Raw genomic sequence first — 23,540 nt, 5'->3', positions numbered from 1 at the left:
GGTTAAAGTGGGCGGACCCACAAAGTGTGATTTCCCACCTACTCTGCAGAGTTTAGAAAGCAAGCACACACGACTTGCAGTCATTATCAGTTACACTCTTTACAACAACATTATTCATCAGCTCCAGTCTGCACCCACAGGGAGAGACGAAGGGAGGATGTACAGGGCTGTTGTGACAGGGGGCATCTGTCAAATGGTGGAAAACAGCACAGGGGAGAAAGATGGAGAGAGTGAAAAGCGGATGAGTGCGGTACAAACGCATGACACACACTCACAACAGGAAAAACAATCACCTAATGGGCACGTGAAATCCCTGGCACAACAAACAGCTCACACTTTCTCCCTCATTCTCACCTCTTGCCATCTGACAAACAACCATCACACCATGATAGAAGCCAAATACAAACACACATACACACACACATACACATACACACACATACAAAGCACTTCTGCTTTTTGTGTGGCACAAACTCTGCGCTGGTTCTCCTCACATCTCTCCACTTTCATCTTGTCTGGGCATCATGTTATTGAGTGAGTGGGATCTTGCTGTCTTTCTCACAAGGATGAAGTTGGATGTGGGCATGCGTGTGTGTGTGTGCCTGTGTGAGAGAGGTATTGATCTAAGCACTGCTAAAAGGATAAAGGAGTCCGGGCAAGCCTGTCCTCGCCTCTATCACATCATCAACATTGTCTCTACGTCTGTCACTGTGCTGCAAGCTGTGTCTCAACAATGCAGAACATAACATAGTTGAAACAAGTCATCAATTGTTTGGTTAGAAAAGAAAACTAATGAACAGTTTTGGTAAATAACTAAAGTCCTCTAACGAGCCAAAACAGCCAATCATCAATGGATTCTGCTTTTTTAATGTGCTTTGCCGAAAATGTTCACATTTGAGAATATGATGATGACATGTTTTTGCTTTGTGATTGATTTAGATGGTTATCTATCAGCTATCAATCAAATCAATCACTGCAGCTCTGATCTGATTTGTACACCTATCAACTGAATATCTTTTACCCATCAAGCCAGCTATTAACTTCGGTTCATTATAAAGCATTTTCACTACTTTAAGAATGAAGAGATGACCCACATATGACCTTATGATAAAAGTAATGATTATTTACAGCATACTGATGTGTACTATATACATGCAGTAACCCTGAACAGTAACCCTGAAGAGTGGCAAACAGAGCTAGAGTTCACCATGAGCAAAACCACAGAGTAGTGTTTGCTTACTTTTCATCCCACTGCACCAGCCTTGTAATGTACAGTCTGTATATTAAACTTACAGTAAACACACACACACACACGGTTACTGGTGCAAGAACCTGCACCAACACATTCACAGACTCACAATGAGAGACACAGATAGAGGAGAGGTGGAGAGTGTAAACACATGTATAGTGTGTGGACTATAAATAGCAGGTTGTGGAAGTCAGTTTCTGTCCTCACTGGCAGTTCATAAAAAGCTCCGGAGCAGGGGACATGTGTCCCTGAAGTGGCCTGTTTGAGTGCATGCTCTGACCCACATCCTGTCTCCTAATACTGGGCCATTCACTCACTCACTGCAACCGAACACGCATCATAAACCGCAGGAGCATCCGAGCTGTCCTAAGTCGTTAATTACAGACCTTGGAGTTTGTTATCACTTTACAGTAGGTTCGCTGTGTGTATGAAACATGATGGTAATCTTCATTTGAGCTGGTTATCTCTACAATCTGCAATTTGGAAGAGTTATCGTTTTCAGGTCTGTCATGGTGAGGCTCTGTTGTGGAGAATACCAAAGGGTTTAGAAGAAGATTAACATCACAGGGAGAAACCAACTTGAAACGCAGTGTAGCAGCAACATCTCTCAGTGATGTGACACAGAAAGCAGCAAAACATACCGATAAGACTTTCACAGCCTTTATCTCTGAGCAACTACCACTGGTCCGGCTTCCTCCAACTACATGCCGGCAACAATGTGCTCACAGTCGAATCACAACACAGAGATAATGACTGGATTGATGTGGAGAAACTGTTTTATTCCAAGTTTGCTGTGAAATCACTTTCGCTTACAAAAACATGCACAGAGAAGAGACACCATCTTCAAGTTCCTTCATCTCATTAAAACTGAACAGAATCTGGAGGAGTTTGCACTTTCCAAATGTTTTTGAAGACTTATGCTGCCTCACAGTGTGAATGAGCTAGCATACTCGTGGCAAAAACATTTAGAGGCCATTTTATCTAGCTTCAGAGAAAAGCAGATTCCAAGGCCATCTGGCTACTGAATCTTTTACAATGCACAAGGCTCAACTTTCACTGTTTTAGCAGCCAAAAACTCATATTTTCCTTCTTATATTGCTCCACATCATTTGACATTTATGCTCAAAAATACTGAGCAAACATAGGCTCACTAAAATGAATATGGGCATAAAGGTCAAGGAAAAGGCATAAATGGGGTTTTCACTTGGCTGAAAATGCCAAACACTGTCTTTTATTATACACTGTAAAAAGAAAAATCCCATTTCTACATGAAATGAAGCTGCATTGCAGCCATTTCTGGTCGGCTGATGCAAGCTGTGGGAGTCCAAACTGAGAGGGAAGCTGTTTTATTTGTGGAGACTGACTAAATATTTCATTCATGTAGCAGAGTGAATGTTTGCATTGTCTAAAAGTGGCCTTCGCCTTCCAGTGAGATCCACACATAACATAATGTACGGTGCCTGAGCGGAAGCCCAAAGGATCTGAAATGACATTTCAGAAGGCTTCAGTTTAAATCGCCCTGTATTTATGTTGTTGTTTTTAGCCGTGCTAGTGCTGTCACTCACAACCCTGCCCTTTGCTCCTGACTGAGAAACCCCAACTAGTTGTACTGACACTCATGGTTCCCACACAGTGTAGCACAATAACTTTGTAACTATCTTTGACTTTTCCTCAATGTGGTTGACACTGTGACACTGTGTTTTAAATGAAACATCCCAACTGCTGTGAAATGCTCTAAATATGGATGATAAACATACTAAACAAAATCCTGCTAAAAATCACGATCAGTGTGTGTGTTAGCATTTAGTTCACGTCACTGTTGGGTGAAGTCCACATATGTTAACATGACTGTCGACTGTCTGTCTTGTATGTTGTATAGATTTGCTCAATTCTAACAAAATTGATTACCAGGTGTAAAAAAAAAAACATGTTAAGTCTTTAGTCTCTAGTTTATTTACTCCATCCCTGCGGTAAGATGGGGTAAGATAAGGTAAGCTTTTCACATTAGGAGGTTTGAACACCTACTTTACTGGTGATATGGCAACAGGACACTCCCTCTTTAATCTCACCCAAAAAACATTAATCTTAACTTGAACTATCATTAAAACCAAGCCTGAGCAGACTGTGTTTCTTACTATTGTTCAACTTGACACCTGACATCTGGCACTTGACATAACATAGTCCCTTGATAGCACTGAATTGCTATGTGCAATATCAAAACATGCTCGAAACGTCAAATTGTCTAAAACGGCTCTTACAGCTCAAGTTGTGAAGAAGCTGCCAAGTGAAAATAAAGTGTTGTTTGAAGTGCAGGTTTTTTATTCAGCAGGAGTCATGCAATAAGTCTCTTGTTTTGTTTTGTTTTGACTTTACATGCACATCACTGTAGGATTCTTTCCTTGTGTTCTAGCCTGTTTTCTTTCTTCAGATTTCTATTTTTTACTGTGCAAATGAACAGACAGACAAGCCAAAACGCTGGCTGTCACGCAAAGGGTGATGTCTCTGTCTGCATCCTCTGCAGCTCCTCTCTCGCTGCCCTGTTCTGACCTCTGGTTCAGTTTGGTTCACTGACACCTGGGGCCAAAATAACCTGAACTCCTCCTAAAACCACCACACCCACATGACCTCCTGCTCTGTTTGATTGTTCAGAAGTAGCTCATAAACATGCTTCTAGTAATGATTCGAAAACCCTGTAAAGGTAACAACAATCAAAAGAAGAAAAAAAAACTCCCACATGTGCGCACACATCTGCCACCACAATCACACACATGCAAATCCAGGTGAAAAAACATCCTCCTGCCTGCTCAGTGCTCACAATAGGCCGTGGGGCTGACAGCACTCATGGTGACATTTGATACCCTCAATCGCCTTCCTGCTGTTGATGGTCTGGGGTGCTTCCACTCATTGTCTGACACAGACATACGCACACTCGTAGACACACACACAAGGACACATGCACACCGGTTCAGCCAAACATCTGCTGTTTTTAACCCCTGCTGGTTATGAGCGTGAGCGTGACAGGGGCAGGAGCAGGGGCAGGAGCAGGGGCAGGGGGCGGGGGTGACACACGAGAGTGAGCAACTTCCAATTGACCTGAAAATAAGATCAACCTTTAAAAAATGGCAGTTTTTTTAAATATAAAGAATAATAACAACATTGCCTCAAACTTAATATCCTCAACTTCCACTAGTTTGCAACTGTCTCCTCCACGACTTTCAACGGCGTAGTAGCCTATAGCTACAGCGTAAATTGGGGCGTGTTTCCAGGATAAACACACACTCGGTGTTGATGGGGACGTGTGTGTTATGAAAACAGAGGCTGAGAGATGACGTGAGAAGAAATTACGTACATATCTCAGAGCAGACAGAGGAGAGGAGGGGCAGAGAAAGCAAACAGTCACACAGGGAGTTAGCAGGGAAATCTCTGGGGCCTCTAAGCCAATTACCGGAGCAGCATTGATTGAGGCAGCACTTTAAGGCCTCATCTACACAAGTAGTCCCTTAATACACTGGTCAGATGATGGGAGTGTCTCAACCACAAACCATGGGTAGATGACCATCTGCATCCATTACAACGGCAGTGAGGCCAACCTTTTTAGAGACGCTAACAAGACTAATACAGAATATCATAAAGCATTCGGTCTGAGCAGTGGTTGAACTTATTTTAATTAAAGTGTGTGTCACTCCATTTTCATGCTTCATGGCAAGAAATCTAATCCTGCTGAGATGGACAAGTACTGAATCAGTGTCTTCAGTCCTGATCATCTGACCTGGAGACCAAGGTGAGTCTTACATCCTGAGTGCCGTGGCTATGTTCAATCAGCACTTCCATCCCCCATTAAAGAGATTGCTGGCCTATAATGATTTATGAAGGGGAACAGAGAGAGAATCAATGTAACAGAGGCCATCAGATTAATGATTAAGCAAATAGCAGTCCCACTCCAGATCCTATCAGAGGCCGAGGTGCTGCTGAGAGCACGCCATGCTGTTGGAGGTTCAATTAACTACGATAGGGTTGGTGAAGCTTCAGCAAAAGAGCTTCAGTGCCTCCTCTCGCCTCCCACAGTGAAACAGCCATGCAAAACCATGCAAACATTCAAACAGTCAGGACTGGCTACGGAGGAAGCGCCAAGATGATTTTCTGACAAGTAGTAGAAATATATAGACACTTTTTGTTACTATACATGCTGGTATACTCTTATTAGATCTTACAGATCCTGATTTAATGCTAAATTCTGCCATCTGCCACCGTTTCATTAATTCCTAGATTGTGTATTCAAATACAGTATATTACTTTGTCAGACAAACAGCTCAAGACCCCAATCTATTCAGTTTCTGTTGAAAAGAAAAAACAAATTGTACAAATGGCCTGAAGAGCTGGAACGACGTTAAGTTTGGTGCTCAGTTAACTGATCATGAAAATAGTTGCTGATTCATTTTCTCTTGATTCACTAAATCAACAAATCCTCTAATTATCTCCATCAATATTTGGTCACGTGAAAAGAATATTTTTTAAAGGAAAATCATGATATTTCAAAGTATAAGGCATCTCATTTTATGTTTGGGTTTTTTTTTAAATACAAAGCGCAGGTTCCTCGCTGTGAGTGTTTGAATAAAGGGATGATGGAGTTACCCATTAAAGAGGAGAGGGACAGAGGACACAGAGGGAGAGAGAGGCCAGACACACAATACTGCTGCTGCCCAACACAACGGGCCATTCTTTCAGCTCGCGCCACAACACTCCTCACAGCTGAGTCCCAGCCGCTATTCTCCTGCTGTTCCCCCTGCTCCCTCCCCACCTCTCCCCTTTCAATATGGGGGAGAAGAATGAAGGGAAGGGGTGGGGAAGGGGGGGCTTAAAATGAATAGTGGGCAAGCACATACAATCTCAAGCATCATTAGCTGGAAAATCTTGTAAAATTGCACAAAAGATGGCAAGGGTTTTGTTTTTCTTTCACCTACTAGAGACCACAGTTTATTGGAGGAACCGAGGTGAAATACAGGGGGAAGGAGGCTTTACCTTTAAAGAGCAAAGCTGAAAAGAGAGAGCTAGTACACGAGGAGGGGTGACTCAAAGAGAATGAAGGGAAGATGAGGGAGGGGGGGGGGGGAGAAGATGTGGCCGCATTAGCCAACGGCAGACATTGGTAATAATGTCCTCTAACAGCAGGCGAGTGTGTCAACAGATTAGTGTTTAAATTCAGCCCCTAACCAAACACAATCTCTGACAGACAAACATGCATATGTGTGTGCACACACAGATCCGCCATCATCACAGACACTCAGCAGAACACATCACAGCTCATCAATATCACACAACAGATCTGCATAGGCACTGTTTCCCACAGTCTCTCTCTATCTAAAAAAAACAAACAACCATAAAAAAAAAAAACACCTGCCTCTGTATTTCTGCCTCTGTGTGTATCCGACTATTCTCCCCACCCACATCTCTCCCAATCTAATCCCGGAAGCCAGGGCATCACTCCCAGGAGATGAAGCAAATGTCACAGAATTACCTCTACACCACCACCGCCGCCGCTGCTGCTGCTGCTGATTGTCACTCCCCACGTTATTCCACAGAAAAATTCAAAAAGATAAATCCAAGCAGGCTAAATTCTGCTCTCCCTCTTCCATCCAAACCATCCATGGATCACCCAGTTGCCTGTGAGTGAGTGCTACCTCACAGCTTTCGAGCTCATTCAGCCAGGCAGCTAGTAGGCAGCTGCTGTTTTTCTTCAAAGCTCCACAAGCAGAGCAAATTAGAAGTCCAACCCAGCTTAGAGGCTAAGCCAATGTGAGCTATTCACACTACAGTTCCTGTCTGAGGCCAATGGCTGCAGCCCCACATCCCCCGCATGCTCCCGCCCACCGCCTCCCTCCCCTCTCTCCCTCGCCCTCTCTCACTCACTCTCTCTCTCCTCTGTCTTTCTCTTCTTCAGTCAGCTCCTTCTCTTGCTTTTCTTAGCCATAAATATAGACTCCTGACATTACCTAACACATGGTCCTTCCTGATAAACACTGAGCTTCATGCAGCTCTCGTGACTGAGAAAACCTCTTCAGGGGTGAAAGCTGGGGTGAGGAAGGATGTAGAGGGCAGGAGCACGGGAATGAGGGGATGTATTCATGAAGATGGAGGGAGATACAGTGTCATATACCCTAAAAAGGTAGGGATATATAAATAGGAAAGCAAATATCCAAATTGTTCTTGGTCTGGGGTTAGCTTGTGCATATTTGTTTACAGGTGTGATTTGTTTACTATGTTTTGACTAGACATGAGAGCCTGGACTTTAGTTTTTTAGACTTTGGGAGATTAAGAGCCCACTGACAGACCAAGGGAAAGCTTGTGCCTGGCAGCACAGGTCCGTACCTGCATGGACGTGGAACGCTGCCCTGGCAACTTGACCACAAACCCCCAGCAGCTGCCCGGAGGGAAGAGAACTGCAGCTTTCTGTTGGGATGCTCCAAGCTCAGCCACATGCCCTGATTGTACCTCAGCTAAAAGTTAAAAACAAATAACTAACTAAATAAATAACACAATTGTGGTGTGTAGTATTGTGTCTGTTGTACTTTACCTGTAAATGTAGTGGTACTGATAACCTTTGTTACCAGATGGTGGGCTACTTATAGGTGAGCCATGGCAGTGCAAGTCTAAGAATAACATTGTTACCGGGGAATAGATGAAGGATCAGGTTGGACATGCTTTTGTTGGATTAGCACAAAGCTAAACTCAGTTTAGAGCTTGCCAACAAAAGTCACACTAGCGTAGCCTACACAAGGCTAACCTCAACTTAAAACAGTGAGATGTAAACTAAAGCCTGATAATTACACGATGATTTGTCCTGTGTGTTAAATTGTACTCTGCAGAATCTCTTTGTGTTAGTTTGAGATTGTGCGAAATACACTTTCTTGCAGAGAATTACACACATTTACCATGAAACTACAGCAAGTAAGCCTAGTATAGCATGAAGACTGAAAACAGGAGTCAATGTTCAGCTGACCTTGCCATGTCGAAAAACAAACTAGATTGGATTTAACATAGGCTAACTGGCGATCTTTAGAAGTGTTGTTGAAATTGTAGATGTCTGTTTCCATTCTTCAGCCATTAAGAGAGGCTGACTTGCTGCTTCTAACTTTATGTTCAAAGAGAATAAGAGCATTTCCCAAAATCCCCAAATATCCATAGACCCGTTGACAAAATGGCAGCACTACAAGATCAAACACTCATGTCATGCCAAGCTATTTTTTCATTTTACCGTTTTTACGGTTCGCAAAAAGGCCAAATGCAGTACTCCATAATTCTGATAAAGACATCAAATCACTGTCATTGTCTGAATTAAACAGGTTGAAAAACCTGAAGGAGATTGTAGGCTTTGTATCAATGGAGCAATCATTTATAAATGACAGTGATCCATTGATCCATTGATATTAGCCTTTGAAAATGTGTAATTCAAAGGCTAAAGTTGCTTTATTTTTAATAAAATTAAGGGATGCCAGATAACTATCGGTACAGATACTGGCTGATAATTGTCAGCCAAAATACACAGATAAGTCCAATAATGACATTCCTTGCTGATAGAGCCAATTAGCCAACATTGCCTTGATTTTGCTCATTTTAAGTCCGTTTGAAACAACAACAAAATTGATTTTTGAAGAGTCATTCTGATTTTGTTTTTGTTGTGCTTACAGTAGTGATGTTGGTTATATTATTTGGTTAAGTCAGAGGCAGAGCTATAATGTCAAATTAATCTTTATAGCCTACTGACATAGCCTTTCTTAACCTCAGGTGTGTATGTAAACTACTAAAAATGTTATCGATGCATCGGCATCGGAACGAAGTAGATAGTTTCATCGATATTGATGGAAAAAATTGTTATTGTGCATCCCTAAAAAACATCAAATAATGCCTGGGGTAAGAAGAGTGTGCTCATCCACAGGAGTGAAGATGATCGAAACACAAGCAGCCATGTAAACAGAATACTACAGTGAGGGAAGTTAGGGCATATCTGATTTTAGATGAATCTGGGATCATCACACTCACTGCTCGGAGGCATCGAGGCTAACGAACACTCAGGAACTACAGCATGTATGCTAGCTGGCTGCCACAGAGGAACCACATCCAAATCATCACAAGACACTCACACACTGATCAGTCTTGTTAAGATTTCATGATGACAACAGAGAACCTTTGTTCAGTCAGTGAATTAGTGCAGTTCATTTCCCTGACCTCAAAAACAAGGCTATCATCACTGCACTCTGATAATAACAACAAAAAATAGACACACTATCCAGCTGTCTGGAAAATAGTTGTCAATCTGTAAACAGTGAGAGAAATTCACACCTGTTTTAACCAACAATCCCAGGCTCTCTTAGGGCGGCCAGTTTGGACGAAAGGATCGCTCTGGTCTGGGCAAACAAGGACTGGACTCCACAACAACCACACAGGGACAATACATGGAGCTTTTCAGCAGTTGTGGGACAAAATAGCAGCTCATTAATCAGAGGCTGATCACTTTAAACTGACCAAAGTGATTCTGGGGTGATCCTGTCAACAATATTCACATTGGGGTTTTTGAGTATTCGCAAGATCAAAAGCTTGAGAACGGGCAAGGTAATGTGAGGAAGTAGTTTACATTTAACATTTGTGATCATAGTGGCTGCTCGTTAGGATTGATTAAGTTAATGTACGACCAGGCTCAGGGTACAGCTTGTTCTAAACTGCAGGTGCAGAAAACAGAAACAGAGGTTGTGTTGTTGAAATGGTTTCTGCTGGATAACGCATCATAAGATGCCTTTGAAATGGGCCTGGAGGAGATTGTCAATAACAAAAATGACATCAGAGACCAAAGCCTCCAGTGCCATCTTCCACCCACTTGCCAATCACACTCATGATAAAACTATAGCAGATCTGTAGCTCTTCTGGCTTGTATGTGGTAGTGATTCATTTCAATGGTGACAAATGATGCCTGTTTGTAACTGTATCTGTAAAATATGCCAAATGTGGACACAAATACACCAACTCATGCATAAAACATAAATCTCACACACACATAGTCAATGTAAACACACACACACACAGTCTGCACCTGTCTTCATACATCATTACTATGCAAAAACACATATTTGCCCAGCTTCCTCATTGAGCTCGGAAGCCATCGTTTTTCCATCCCTCGTCTTTTCCAGAGCGAATCGTGTGTTAACGCAGCAGATATTTGGTCACATGAACAAAATCTGAGCCGTGCGTATGTGAAAAGGAGGCAAACAGAAGCTGGGGCCCACTCATCCGTTACGAGAATGAATGGCCATCATTAGCATGAGGCTCCCCGGCAGCACCCTGCAATGCAGCGACACACACAATGGCGAGTGCCACGCTTCCCCCTGCCGTTCCCCCCAGAGAAGCCCTTTTGTTTGAGCAGCATCTGGACCTGACCTCCATGCATTCGAGGCTGATGACCCCCCCTCCCCTCCTCCCCCCCAAGCTTCTCATGTCTTCTTCTCCTCTCCTATCCTCCTCTTAAAAACCTGCTCTGCCTCTACAGCAACACCCCCCCACTCAGCTCCTCTTCCTCCTCCTTCCTCTCCTCTCCTTTCCTATACCCTGTCCGTTCTTCACACACAGATACCCTCCTCCCTCCCTCTTCCAGCTAAGGAGAACAGCCATCTCTTGCTTCTTGAAAAGAAGGTCTGTGTACTAGTGGGCCTTACACAAAGCCTGCAGGGTGAATTAGAAAACCAAAGAGGAAAAAGGACCAGGGCTACTGGCCATCTGTCCCTCTGGGTTGGACGTGCCTGCCTTGAGTGTGCCTGCCCCCCTATTTCCCTCACATAATTCCCACCCCTACCCCCACCTTCCCTGATTCCCTTAGCCTATATACACAGCATCAACCACACACACACATACTCTCTGCCATGCATACATCACAGGATTCAGATGGCGGATGACAGGGAGAGTGGAAAAAAGAAGAAGGAGAGAACGAGGACAGAATAAGGAGCTGCCACTTGCCTGGATGCAGAGCAAGCCCGGAGTCAGCAAATCAAGCCGTAATCCCTTTCTTTGTGTGAGCGGCAAACAGAGAAATTTGTCTCCAACAATGATTTCCCCGAGATCGGCAGTGGAGTGGAAAACAAGGAAGCAAGGGAGTGAAGGACAGCGAGGAGGGGAGGGAGAAAGAGAGAGCGAGGGAGCGAGAAAGAGAGAGAGAGAGAGAGAGAGGAGGAGATGGAGGGTGAGAGCAGCAGAGGCAGGGAGACAGTGGGAGCAGCTAGAGTGTGACAGAGAGAGACAGAGGAAGGCAGCAGCCACCGCCAAGCCACAGGGACGCTGACACTCACTGGAGGATTTGAAGTGAGGAGAGAACGGGAGAGAGAGAGAGAGAGCAGGGAGAGGGAGAAGAGGGAGAGATCAGGTGGGGGGAGGGAGGATCGGTTCGCTCTGTGGCTCAAACGGTGGGATAACGCCGAGATAACCCTCATCCCCAAGCAGCAGCTGTAGACGTGAGAGGGAAATGAATCCCACGAGAGAGCGACTTCTCTATCAATTGTGACATTTGCTGCACATGATAACAATGGCCATCTGTAGCAGTGGGGCTATGAAGCAGAGAGGAGAAGGGTGGGTTGACAGGAGGAGGGGGGGGGGGGGTATGCTCTTCGAACCAACCAATAAACCCACATTCACACACAGAGAGGAAAAAAAAAAAAAAAAACACCTCGGTCAGTGGCGGAGGAGAAGGCACCTGTTCGAGTCAAACACGGTGGAGAGAGAGCAACACGTGCTCAGGAGAGGGGGAGGAGACACGAGAGACACCCAGACAAAGGAAACAGAGGGCTGAGAAGTGTGGCTTTTATTTGCCTGCTTTTGTCATTGTGCCTCGTCATGCCAAGAAAATATTTGCATGTGTGTGAGAGAGGGAGAGAGAGACAATAAACAGGAGGTGGCAGCGATAGTAGGTCACCATGCAATGGGAGAGAGAGGAGGGGTACCGAGTACAAACATCTCAGTGTTAGACTGGACAGCATTGTGTTGTGGTGTGTTTTTTTAAAGTCATTATCAGAAGAAACACACCAGGCAAACACACAGTCACACACACACACACACACACACACACACACACACACACACACACACACACATATTGACAACCCTATGGATCAGTCTGGTTATATTAGATCAACAAAAAACCAACGAGAAGTTCATATTTATCTGTGTAACCAAGCTCTGATATATATTAGTCCTCAAAAGCTCATCAATGAGTCAACCCGGATGACACGCTCCTTTTTGTCCATGGACGTAGGCACTGTACTTTATTTTAAGTCAGTCCCACATAAACCTTCCTGCATCTGTAGCCACTCACTTATGCACCAAACTCGCATCTGAAAATAGTCCCCAACAAATCCTCTCTTCACTCCAGCTTGGAGTAGGCTACTACGGTGTTTGCTGGAGTGGCGTTTGCTAAAAACTACAGTGCCCTATGCTGCTTTAGGAAAATGATTCAGCAGATTCAGGGATAAGATCTATAGCATCAGTACGAATCAATGAGCTTCAAGCAGAGTGTCACAATCAGGGTAGAGAGGTTGTAAATAATTGAGAGATGAACTAACATTGTTGGTTTTGGCCCTTTTCACAACATTTGTTGACAATAACAAAAAATATAGAATAACTCCAGCTTTATCTTTTAATGATTTATCACTAGCTATAGAGTGGGCAGAGTCCATTATGCTGCCATTTAATGATTCTTATCTGGAAACACTGGCGCCTTTTATTTTAAGATATAAATCAGAAGAAGTGGAATATTTCCAACTAATGAATAATACGGGTAAAATTCTTCCTGCGTGGTTGTGCTCACGCGACAACACACTGTCCCGCTTTATGCCTCAAACAAAGAGAGTTTTTCTAACTTTTTTTGTTATTTCTCCATTTCAGCAGTGACTTGCTAAGGTGTTTTTAGTGGCTCGCACATAATTGTTATAATTCACTTTTCAACCACTCGTGAGTGTTTACCTTGCATTGCATTTCTTCACTGTAGAAGACATCACTGGTGGAATAAGTACCCTGATCCTTTAAGCAAAAGTGAGAATGACACTGCAAAAAAGCTCCATTACAAATAAAAGTCAAGTTTTTTTTTAAATTTTACTGGAAAGAATACAGAATTATTATCAAAGTATCTTAAATGAAGAACTAATAATGGTCCCCTTCAGTCTGGACTAACATCTAGTAGCTGCTCCAAATTACAGTTTTATTCTATTTAAACAAGCATATTTTATACAATTATATGTTTTGTACCTAATTACTCTGTAACCATAGTAGAATTATATATGAAAAAACTCAAGTAGCCTAGTTACCTACCTCAAAATTGTACTTATCATAATAATACTGATGATGGCACATCTGTGCCTTCATTGTTTTTAGAATTTGATCTTTTCCTCGGAGACAAACTCTTTGACGTTGACTGAACTATCCTGCAAACTGCCTAATGGATTGTCATGAATTTACGTAGAGATATTCATTGTCAATCCAGCACCAACATGAAGTTTTGTGTGAAATGACTCAACAGCAGTTGGGTTCAATGCCATGAAGTTTTTAGGATGAATTCAAATGACTTTGATAAGTTCTGACCTTTCTCGTAATGCTATCATCTCTGTTGTGTCAATGTAAGCAAGCACGCTGGTATGCTAAACTCAGATGGAGAAAATATAAACATGAGCGCTGCAACATTGTAATAATGAGTAGCCTATGTCTGCATGTTATTGCACAGAGCATACAGTTGTGTTGCAGCCACAAGCATTTCTGGAAACATATTAATGATGAAACTGCTACAATACTGTTGGGTTTTGCTAATCACCAAAGCTAATGTAGCTCTATGAAAGTTTTTCATGCACACGAGGTTGTTTGTCATTACTTTTTTGTCAGTGAATTAGTCTAAATCATTGCACAGGGGAACACACTTCATTACAGCCACAGCAAAGCACAGTGAAGCAGAAACGATCTGAAAATAATGAGAAGTGTTTCAGTTGGGATGAACAAAAAGAAAACTAGAGTAAAACTCTGAAAGAAACGACTCCTGGAGCTGCACAATGTTCCTCTTCTCTATAATCTCCAACTGTTTATAACTTTAACTTCTGCTACACAGAAACAATGACCTTGTTCGTTTGAAGTATACTGAAGGCCTTTGCATCGTTATTTTAATGACTTACACTGGCCCACTAATGATTAAGTTTTCCTATTTTAACACATGCATGGTAATATTTAAGCAACATCTCTTATGTGGTTCCCAAAGCTTCTGGCTCCTTACTTAAAATGGAGCTACGGCAACATATGGCCCATTCTCACAGGTTACAACCTAACTGTGAATTCACACCAAAATCAGTCGGTTGCGGGCACTCTGGTCGCTGCATCGTGCTGCCCACCAGCTCTAGCAGGCGCTTGCAGAAGGCGGCCAGAGGGGTGGGACTTTCAAGCTGCGCTGCAGATGTGACCATTTAAGCTCTCTCAATTTCCCCTGCTGGGAGAATCCCGGTCTGCAATTGGCCTCTGCTTCAGCGGCGACACATAAAGTTGAGCTTCTCTCAACTTCAAATTAACGCTCTGGTTGCTCACATTGCGCCACTTGCTGCCGACACATTGGACACCCTTTGTCGCCAGCGTTCAATGGACGGCTGCTCTTGACGCTCATGGCGCTGTTAGTGTGAATGCACAGTAAGAGTGGTAATGGGTTGTGTGAGTACTGAAGACCTGAAGCGGTGGAAACATCCAGTAGCTTACTTAGCTTGAGTCCAAATGAGGTTAAAATAGACAATATGTTACTTTGTAGCCTATATAGAATCTAAGGAATTTCTGCAGCTTAAAAAAAAAATCCTAACATTATTAGATACTGTTAAAATGCCTTCATTATGAAAACATATTTAGCACTTTTATTTTATCTCTGTTCAACTTTAACATCATTACTGTCCATCCTCTGCACATGGATGCCTCCCCATCGTACTGTGATCTTTGCGAGAGCCCAACATGTTCATCACATAATCAGGCGGGAATCTATTTTCAATATATCAGAACATCATAATCCCAGGCAGGGCAATGGGGGAGGCTCAGAGAGGAGGATTTACCAGTCACATGGCTGAGTGCAAGAGAAGAACAGACAGCTAGAGATTGAGAGGCAGAGAGTGAAAAAGCAAAGAACAAGAGAAAAACGGAGAGTGGGGGGAAAATATATAAATCTCCTCTAGAAGCCACATTTTATTAAAGAGCAATGCAATGCAAACGCATGCAAACGAGCAACCGCTGATACACAACCACACAGGGGGAAGTGGTGGTTTACGGGGATGATGATCCTTTTCTTGGCTGATTAAATCATGTCTATGCATATGTGTGATAATCAAAACAATTCCTTAGAGGGAAACACACACAATCTCTCTCTCCCTCTCTTTCTCTCTCTCATCACATCCCCAACAGATCCTCTGCTGCTTTGTTAAAGAACTTTAAGCCTCAAGCTTTTTGGACACCACAACTTAAGCAAAAGGTTAAAACACACACACACAAACATGACAGTATAGTACAGTAGGAAACTGAACAGAGTAGAGCTTGGACTGTGTCACCCAACCACAGATCAAACTGTTTGTGACGTAACATAGCCCAGCTGTGGAGTCTGGCACTGTGTTGTGTGCTTGGCTCGGGCCGGGTTTTTTGTATATTTCACAGCTATGTGAGACAGCTGCAAAAACAGCGCTCTGCTGCGGTCAAGAAACGAGTGGCTTTAATGGGCAGTAATACACAACAAACACTACGGAGCCAGTGCGAGGGAAATGCCTGTTTGTTTCTGTTTTTCATTTGTTACAATCAGCGACGGCGACAATTTTAAATGATGAAAGGGAAATAAAGTGTAACAGGATGATTTATGGGTGCGCAAAAGGGACAAATGAGATTAACAGGAGATGAAACAAATGAGAAAGAAGCCAAAGGAAAGTGGGTCATGGTGGTAAAGATGATGCTAAAGAGTGGTTCAAGACACCACTCTCAAGCCAGATGTCCTGATTTAAGCATCCGCCATAACATCATAATATCTTTACTCACAAGGCACAGCATGGCGATACAGATTGGCCCGGATAGTCTTCTGCAGCTCGTGGTCGGGTGAGGACTTTTGAAACCTCAAGCTCAGGTAGTGCTTCAGGTCCTTGTTGAGCTTGTGACCTGGAAACAAGCAGACAGACAGAAACAGCTCAAGTAAACAAAACTTGATGTCAAAAAGAAAAAAAAGGGTTGTCTCTTTGCTGTTTACGTGCTGTCATTTGACCAAAAGGTGGGTCATGAAAGGTCACGACATTTCCATTGTTAAAATGCTCCTGGAAGAGAAAGGCCATTTTCTTATACAATGTGGAAAACCCTTAGAGCTCTAGTATGATTTACATTACTTACAATACAAATACATAGTACTTAGATAATAATGCTAACTCTTTGACAAGATATTGACAAGAGTAAGATACACTCATCGGTAATGATGTGAGGCTGTAAGTCGGCACTATTGTCACACAAAAAGTCAAAAACATTATCCTCCTGGTGGTGCTAGATGCAGTCAGTGCAACATCAAAATTAATAGTCTGGACACCATGTATGCACAAAACATCATGACAGTCAATTAAACAGTTTTTGAAATATATTTTAACCTGGGGACCAACTGACTGAGTGATGTTGCCATCTTTAGAGTCACGCCACTGGCATTGCTGAAAAGCACCATCTGACTCATAGATGAATCAGGAATAAAGAGTGAGTCAACCTACTGGATTTCATCTCCAGTTTTTATCCATTTTCGTTAGATGGTAATTGTGAAAAAATAAAAAATTAACCAAGTCATTCAGTATAAGTAGAGCAGAGAAACTCACTATGTATCAGGATGGTTAATTCAGAGAAATATAGAGATGGAAGCCAGTTTGGGTAATTAATTAAACGAGTCTCTGATTGGCTGTAACTCTCAGACATACACCCAATCAGAGGTGCTGATGCTGCTGGCTGAGTTTGAACAGAGCTCAGGCGCTCACAATGGGGCCAGATGGTCAGAGCTTGCTCTCACGCCAGGGTCTCATTTAGGACCATTTAATGATCTCCAAATATATCATCCATGTCTGTGGGAGCTGGCAAGTACTTCTTAGGGGAGGGTGCCATGTCCTCCTGTCGGCCTCCGATCCCCAGCAGAAGAGTCTCTCCTGGCTCTGTGCTCCATAACGACAGGGTGAGTGGGCTGAGGGTGAAGTATTAGACACTCGTATTTAACGTGAAACAGCAAATAGGGCGTTTTTGGCTGTGACTGAGTGAAGAAGGCGAGGTGGCTAGGATATAATGGCTGGAGGGATTTGATCAAATTGTTGAGATTTGATTAGGTCCAGCTTTGCAAATACAGAGCGGTGCAGTGCTGTTGACTGCTGAGCCTCCACCCACACCTCCTGCAGTAGCTTGTGTTTTTTAGATCAGGAGGTTGAACAATAAATTAACAACACAGACCTCAGCTTCATTCTTTAGAAGTATTTTCTATGTGTTAAGTGAACAGTTAAGATTGAGACACAGGATTCAACCATGCAACCATTTATTTGTCAACCTTGTTGCTGAGAAATGAGATTAGTTTACTGTTAAACAGTTTTCCCTGGCTGGTAAAGTCCAGAGACAACTTGTTTTGTTCTTGTTAAATGTAGGCTAACTAAACATGTTCTGTTTCTGTATTACATCAAACCGTTGTATTGTAACAGTGTATTTCAAGTATATAAATGAACAACATAAAAAGTAACATATGCTGTTGTGAATTAGTTGTTCATTGATAAGATTTAACCTTAAGATCTTAAAACTTGAACTACAGAAGGTTTCCTTCATACAGTAGTGGAATAACTCAACATTTTACAAAAGAGGTGAATTGTTTTTGCTGAAAGTTAGTTGAGAGGAGCAATACCAATATAACATTTGTATGGGGAATATGCTGGAGTCATCACTGAGCTTAGCTAAAAGACTGGGCTGCCTGTGTCTTAAAAGGATAGTTGAACATTTTGGCAAATATGTCTATTGCCATAATCCCTATAGTTTTGGGAGTAGGTTCATTACCTAAGCTGTTTGTAGAGACGCAAGTTGCTCAGCTAACGTGATGGAGGTACGCACGATATTTCCACGTTTCCCTCATCAGTAAATACACAATCCAACAACTCCAAAACACGACCTACACATTCACTATGTAATGTAACAATGCGACACATGAAGCAAATACTCAGAACTACTTGCACTTCTGAAGTCACTCCGCCGAGCAACCGTGTCTGGAATGTAGTTCCGACTACGCATTTGCCTCGAAAACAACTCTGTCTTGTAATGTTACATTATTATTTCATAGTGTGGTGAATGTGCAGGTCACAACTTGTCCACGAGAGCGATTGTGTATTTGATGAGGGAAAGGTGAAAGTACCGCACGTCGTGCAGAGCTCACGTTTCTGCCCCACCGATCTAAAAATAGCTTGCACCGACAACTAAAGGTAATTAACCTACTCGTAAGAATAGGGATTATGGCAATAGGCGAATTTGCCCAAATGTTGAAATATCCCTTTAAGGTAACAAACCCTGCATTTCATGCTCATTTCATTCATGTCTGTGTAGCCTAAGTGCATAAAATTGAAAATTTGCTTCTGTATAATCATTTATATGCAATTTCTTGTCAGTTACAGACTACTCACATTCCCAGTTTTTATTCTAAGCGAACTTGCAGCTGGCTTCTGCTTCGTATCTACAGCAGATACAAGAGACAGGAGTGTTGTTTTTTTCATCTATTTCTATCTAGATGTGCTTCAGATTTGAGAGTCCATATCTTACTGATAGGACAGAGACAGGAAGTGCTATTGAGAGACTGGGAGTCTGGGAAACAGAGAGACAGAGCAGTGAAGCAGGTGAGGATGTAAAAATGCTCCAAAAGCAGAGGAACATCTGTCCCACGGTGCAGCCCTGTGGCCACAACATCATCATCCTCTAAACCAACCCGGGCTCTGATGCATTTTTCAATATGAATGCCGAAAGCCCATCATTCAAAAATACTCCCACTGATAAATCTGTCACAGTATTAATAAAATCCAGGGTGCAAATGAGATTCAGAAACAATGCGAAGCTGATGTTATCATCAACAACAAACCTCATAGTGGTGGGGGGGATTTTTCCCCAGTAGTGGAAACACTGGTTGGTGGTCTATTTTGCTGTATTTTTCCATTCCTCACATTCACACAACCCACTGTGTAATTCAGTGCAAGCAAAGCACAGTCAGGTAATTGTTACCTAGCAACCAGCCAGTGCTGACGACCATCATTACAGTCCCTGCTAGGCAAGCAGCAGTCAGACTGTAAAAGGAAAAACACATGCACAAAACACACACCACACACACACACAACACACACAGACTTAACATACACAAGGATTCTTTCAAATGGCACATCTTCCTCTGCTCGGTCTCCATGTCTGTGGTGAGTTGATTTATATCAACAGCACCTCATCAAAAATAAAATATGATTGGATCACGCGCAGGCAGATACATCAGTGTTTGCATTTATTGCCGTGTCAGTTCTGCTGGCTCAGATGCTTTCCCTGAGATAGGGACCACTGTCAGGAACAACCCCCTCCTGTGGGTATGTGGAGCTAGCAGAGGGCGGGCCGCCCAGGTGTCCTGCTCCATCAGTGAGAAAGTCATCAAATATTCAATATTTATGAGGATTAAAGTCGTGTGGATCAGAGATTACAATCACACCACTGTGGTTGTGCTCCTATGTATCCAGTTCTGTGTTTACACAGTTTCTCCCTGGAGTGTGAATCATAAATGCCAAATAAATAAGCAGATGTTATGTGTTTGTAGTGTTTGGCCATGTTGAAAAGAAATACTAACTTATATCCAGCTTAATTCCTGGTCCAAACAGAAAGAAAATTCATGTTTTTGATGTTACACTTTTATCTGTGTCACAGTTTGATATATTTTCATTAGGCCTACAGAAATAAAAGGAGAGGCTCAGAATATGCAGAATGTTACCTTCAATTTAAAATAATCAGTTTTACTAACATTTTCTAAGGAATTTGAAACTTTGGAATAAAACAATGGTGTTTTTTCCCTTGACCCATTTAGAGCAGTTTCCCAGCAGCACGTAACAAAAAACTGAGTTTAAAATCTAACAAAAACAAGCAGATGGTGAGAAAACAGGAGATATTATCTCAGCTCAGCAACCACAACTCCATAGTGTTGCACAGTTTTTTGAACAATACACATAGTGAATTGTTCAATCACATGGTGAATTGTCCAATTCACCATGTGTACTGAATGGAGATCCTTGTATTGTGTTCAGATACAGGGCATTGTTACTGGGAATGTGCAGCACATTCTCATGTCTGCTAATCCACAGCACTGTCTCCTATGGACTGTATAGTCTGGACTGGTACTGGTACTGATTACAAAAGGTGCATAGACATTATTGGATTAATTCCCCACAGGCGTGTATTTGTGTTTCAATACCTCCTGTATGGGAAGATACTAATGTTTGAATAATGTTAAGTAAAGAGAGTAGCCACTCAGGAGCTCTTATACAGCACACACACAGTCCATCAGTATCATCAATATCAACATATTACTGCTAATGCCTGTGTCTACAAGTGCACTAAATGAATAGGCCACTGTAATTTGAATTGATCATGGTTACAAGAGCAACCATAGAAATATAACCACAAAAATAAGAAATAAGTATCTCTGATTAAAGAAAAAAAAAAGACTATTGAGTTAACAGTGAGGCTAAATGCTAACAACAGCATGACAATGCGACAATAACAAATATAGTCAAGGAATTTCGTGGTTTTGCAGGTGTTTGGTTATAAACTATATGAAAGTGACATCAAAGTGTTTAAGCATGATGATGATCAACAGATCACAATTTTGACCTGATGATGGATGGTGCAAATGCTCCAAATTCATTTTTCTTTTTCACACTGACTCTGAATTACCCAAAGACAGAAAAACATTACCATCCATGGAGCCAAACCACAATGACAAGAGGAAATAGGTCCACAATAATTAGACCCAATCAGTTAGTTGACAGACACAAAATTATTCTGAAATGATTATTAAGGAAAATGTATTTAACTTTAATATAATCTTTCTGTTTTGAAGTGTAAGTAAGTAATTAAAACAGGGCAGCTTGGAGTCTGGAAAACTGTAACAGAGCTATTCTATGGCTTTCTGACATATACATCAAACAGGAAAATAATAATTAGCTACAGTACTAAAATGAAACCATGTTACTCTATCTTGTCAGCGAAAATAATTGACAATCAGTGTGTGTTTAAATGATAAGATGGATCATACAGTATGAGAGCTTGGAGAGAGAGAGGATATTCTGGATTCTCATAACAATGAAATCATTCCATCAGGGAAAACCAGAGACACCAGAGACGAGTAGCGCGCGTTGAGAGATGTTTCCTGGGAGCTGAGATATTTGCAGAGCCGACCTGTAAAATACTGTGTGTGACAGAGATCAGTGGTTTTCAGCCCTGGAAGAGGCAGAACAGAGATGTGTGAGGATGTGAGGCCCCTGTCCTCTTACAGATAACGGGTGAGAGAGAGAGTGAGAGTGAGAGTGAGAGAGAGAGAGAGAGAGAGATGGGTTTAACCCAAATAAGAGTGGATTATACACATCCTCCATGCCTCCAGTCAGCATTACATAACCTTAAATCTAGTTATGCATCCCTGTCTCATTTTGGGACTGGGGGCAGGGTAGGGGTGTCTTCTCCGACATCTAAGATTTAAACGACCTCATATATATTTAAGTGAACATGAAATACACACACACAGCACGTCTGTGTCATGAAAGTTTGCCTGCACTTAGCGATGTTGCCTAATGGTCCTTATCTAAATGTTTGGATGGTTTTACCTCACACAGCATGGTAGCAATTTCTACATTTGGAGAGGATTAAATAAAAAAAGAATAATTTTTAAAACATGCTGGCCTGATAGCAAGAGAGTACAAACATATGGCCGTGGCTGCTTAAAACACCAGAAGACTGTGCCAAGCAGCTGCAGCCTCTAGTGCTACGTACATAACAGCTGTCATCACCACAAGTCACTACCGCTACCTGTCAATCACAAGTATGAAAATAAACAAACCGGGCGGTTATATGATTTCAAAGCAAAAAATGCGAGACAATCCAAACAGAGATTGTGATTTAGGGTGTTTTTGATTATTTGTATGCACAAGCAGATGAATTAAATCAACAGCTTGTAGAGAATGAACATTAATTCAAGAAACACGTTCATGTGTGTGTGTGTGTGTGTGTGTGTGTGTGTGCAACTCTGTTCAGCTGCTGATTGGGATTCATGGCCAGCCCTCTGGCTCAACACTGCCCTCTGTGTTTCTGTTCCTGAGCCTGAGTCTGCTGCTTCATGCAAACCCGTTACCACAGCAACGCAGCCAGTGAGTGAGATGAGCCATGTGCAGTCATTATGGGCTGCTGCCCCCTAGTGGTGGATCCAAGGTCCATGAAGTCATGGGGGGGGGAGAAGAAATCTACAAATGTGACTTCAAAATATGAGTCTTAATCCCTCTCTTAAACCTTCTCATGTCAGCCACTGTTGTATGTATTTCATATAACTTGATACTTTTTTACTTCAATATGTTTATCTGATGTATTACAGATTCACAAATACATAAAGAAGTTTAAATTGAATCCATCAGCTGTAACATTAAAATGCATTTATATAGCTCCCAAAGTAAAAGTGACCTTTGAATTCTGATGTTTTATGGATAGACGTCGTGGATTATGAAAACCGTGGTGTTTGTAATTCATCTTAAACCACTATAACAAATACGTCTAAAACGTTTTGTAAACTATTCACACAACTATTTTCTTTCAAGACACATGCGGACCACACATGCAGGTTAATACACAGAAGAAGGAAAAAAAATCCTTAAATTATAGCTGCTCTCTGGGGGAATGGTATGCAGGTAATGCTCTAAAATTGGTATGTGACTAATTACTGCAACCAAAATACATATTATAAGATGAGCACAGTGACACACAGAGCTGAAACATTTTCCTCTATTTACAAATAGATTCCAAACAAACACAAACTCTGCAGCTCCACCCAGACTCTGGAGTAAGATGAGAGGGAGAAACCACAAAGATGCCAAAAACTCCACATGCATGCGTATGGGCCGCACAACAGTGCTTGATAGAAAAGCCTTGTGTAAATGGTAAATGGACTTGCACTTATATAGCGTTTTTCTAGTCACTTGGACCACTAAAAGCGCTTTACACGGTA

The 23,540-nt window shown here is 42.1% G+C and overlaps 1 protein-coding gene across 42 annotated transcripts in view; it reads right to left on the bottom strand.

The window, feature by feature from the left end:
- The window catches only part of LOC146984852 (membrane-associated guanylate kinase, WW and PDZ domain-containing protein 1-like), a 91,089-nt gene that overhangs the window by 44,982 nt on the left and 22,567 nt on the right, over positions 1-23,540 (bottom strand). For 28 of the 42 annotated variants that reach the window (XM_085782354.1, XM_085782375.1, XM_085782346.1 and 25 more), the window contains exon 2: positions 16,310-16,426. In XM_085782354.1, coding sequence (XP_085638480.1) covers positions 16,310-16,426 — 117 coding nt within the window. Of the gene's footprint in view, positions 1-11,248; positions 11,360-16,309; positions 16,427-23,540 lie in introns of those variants that run through there. The other 14 variants (XM_085782357.1, XM_085782358.1, XM_085782360.1 and 11 more) reach the window with 1 other exon arrangement.

This window comes from Trachurus japonicus, chromosome 7, assembly GCF_045865225.1.
Source record: "Trachurus japonicus isolate A0001 chromosome 7, Traja_1.0".
NCBI classification, from domain to species: Eukaryota; Metazoa; Chordata; class Actinopteri; order Carangiformes; family Carangidae; genus Trachurus; species Trachurus japonicus.
This window is presented reverse-complemented; position numbering and strand designations above follow the sequence as displayed.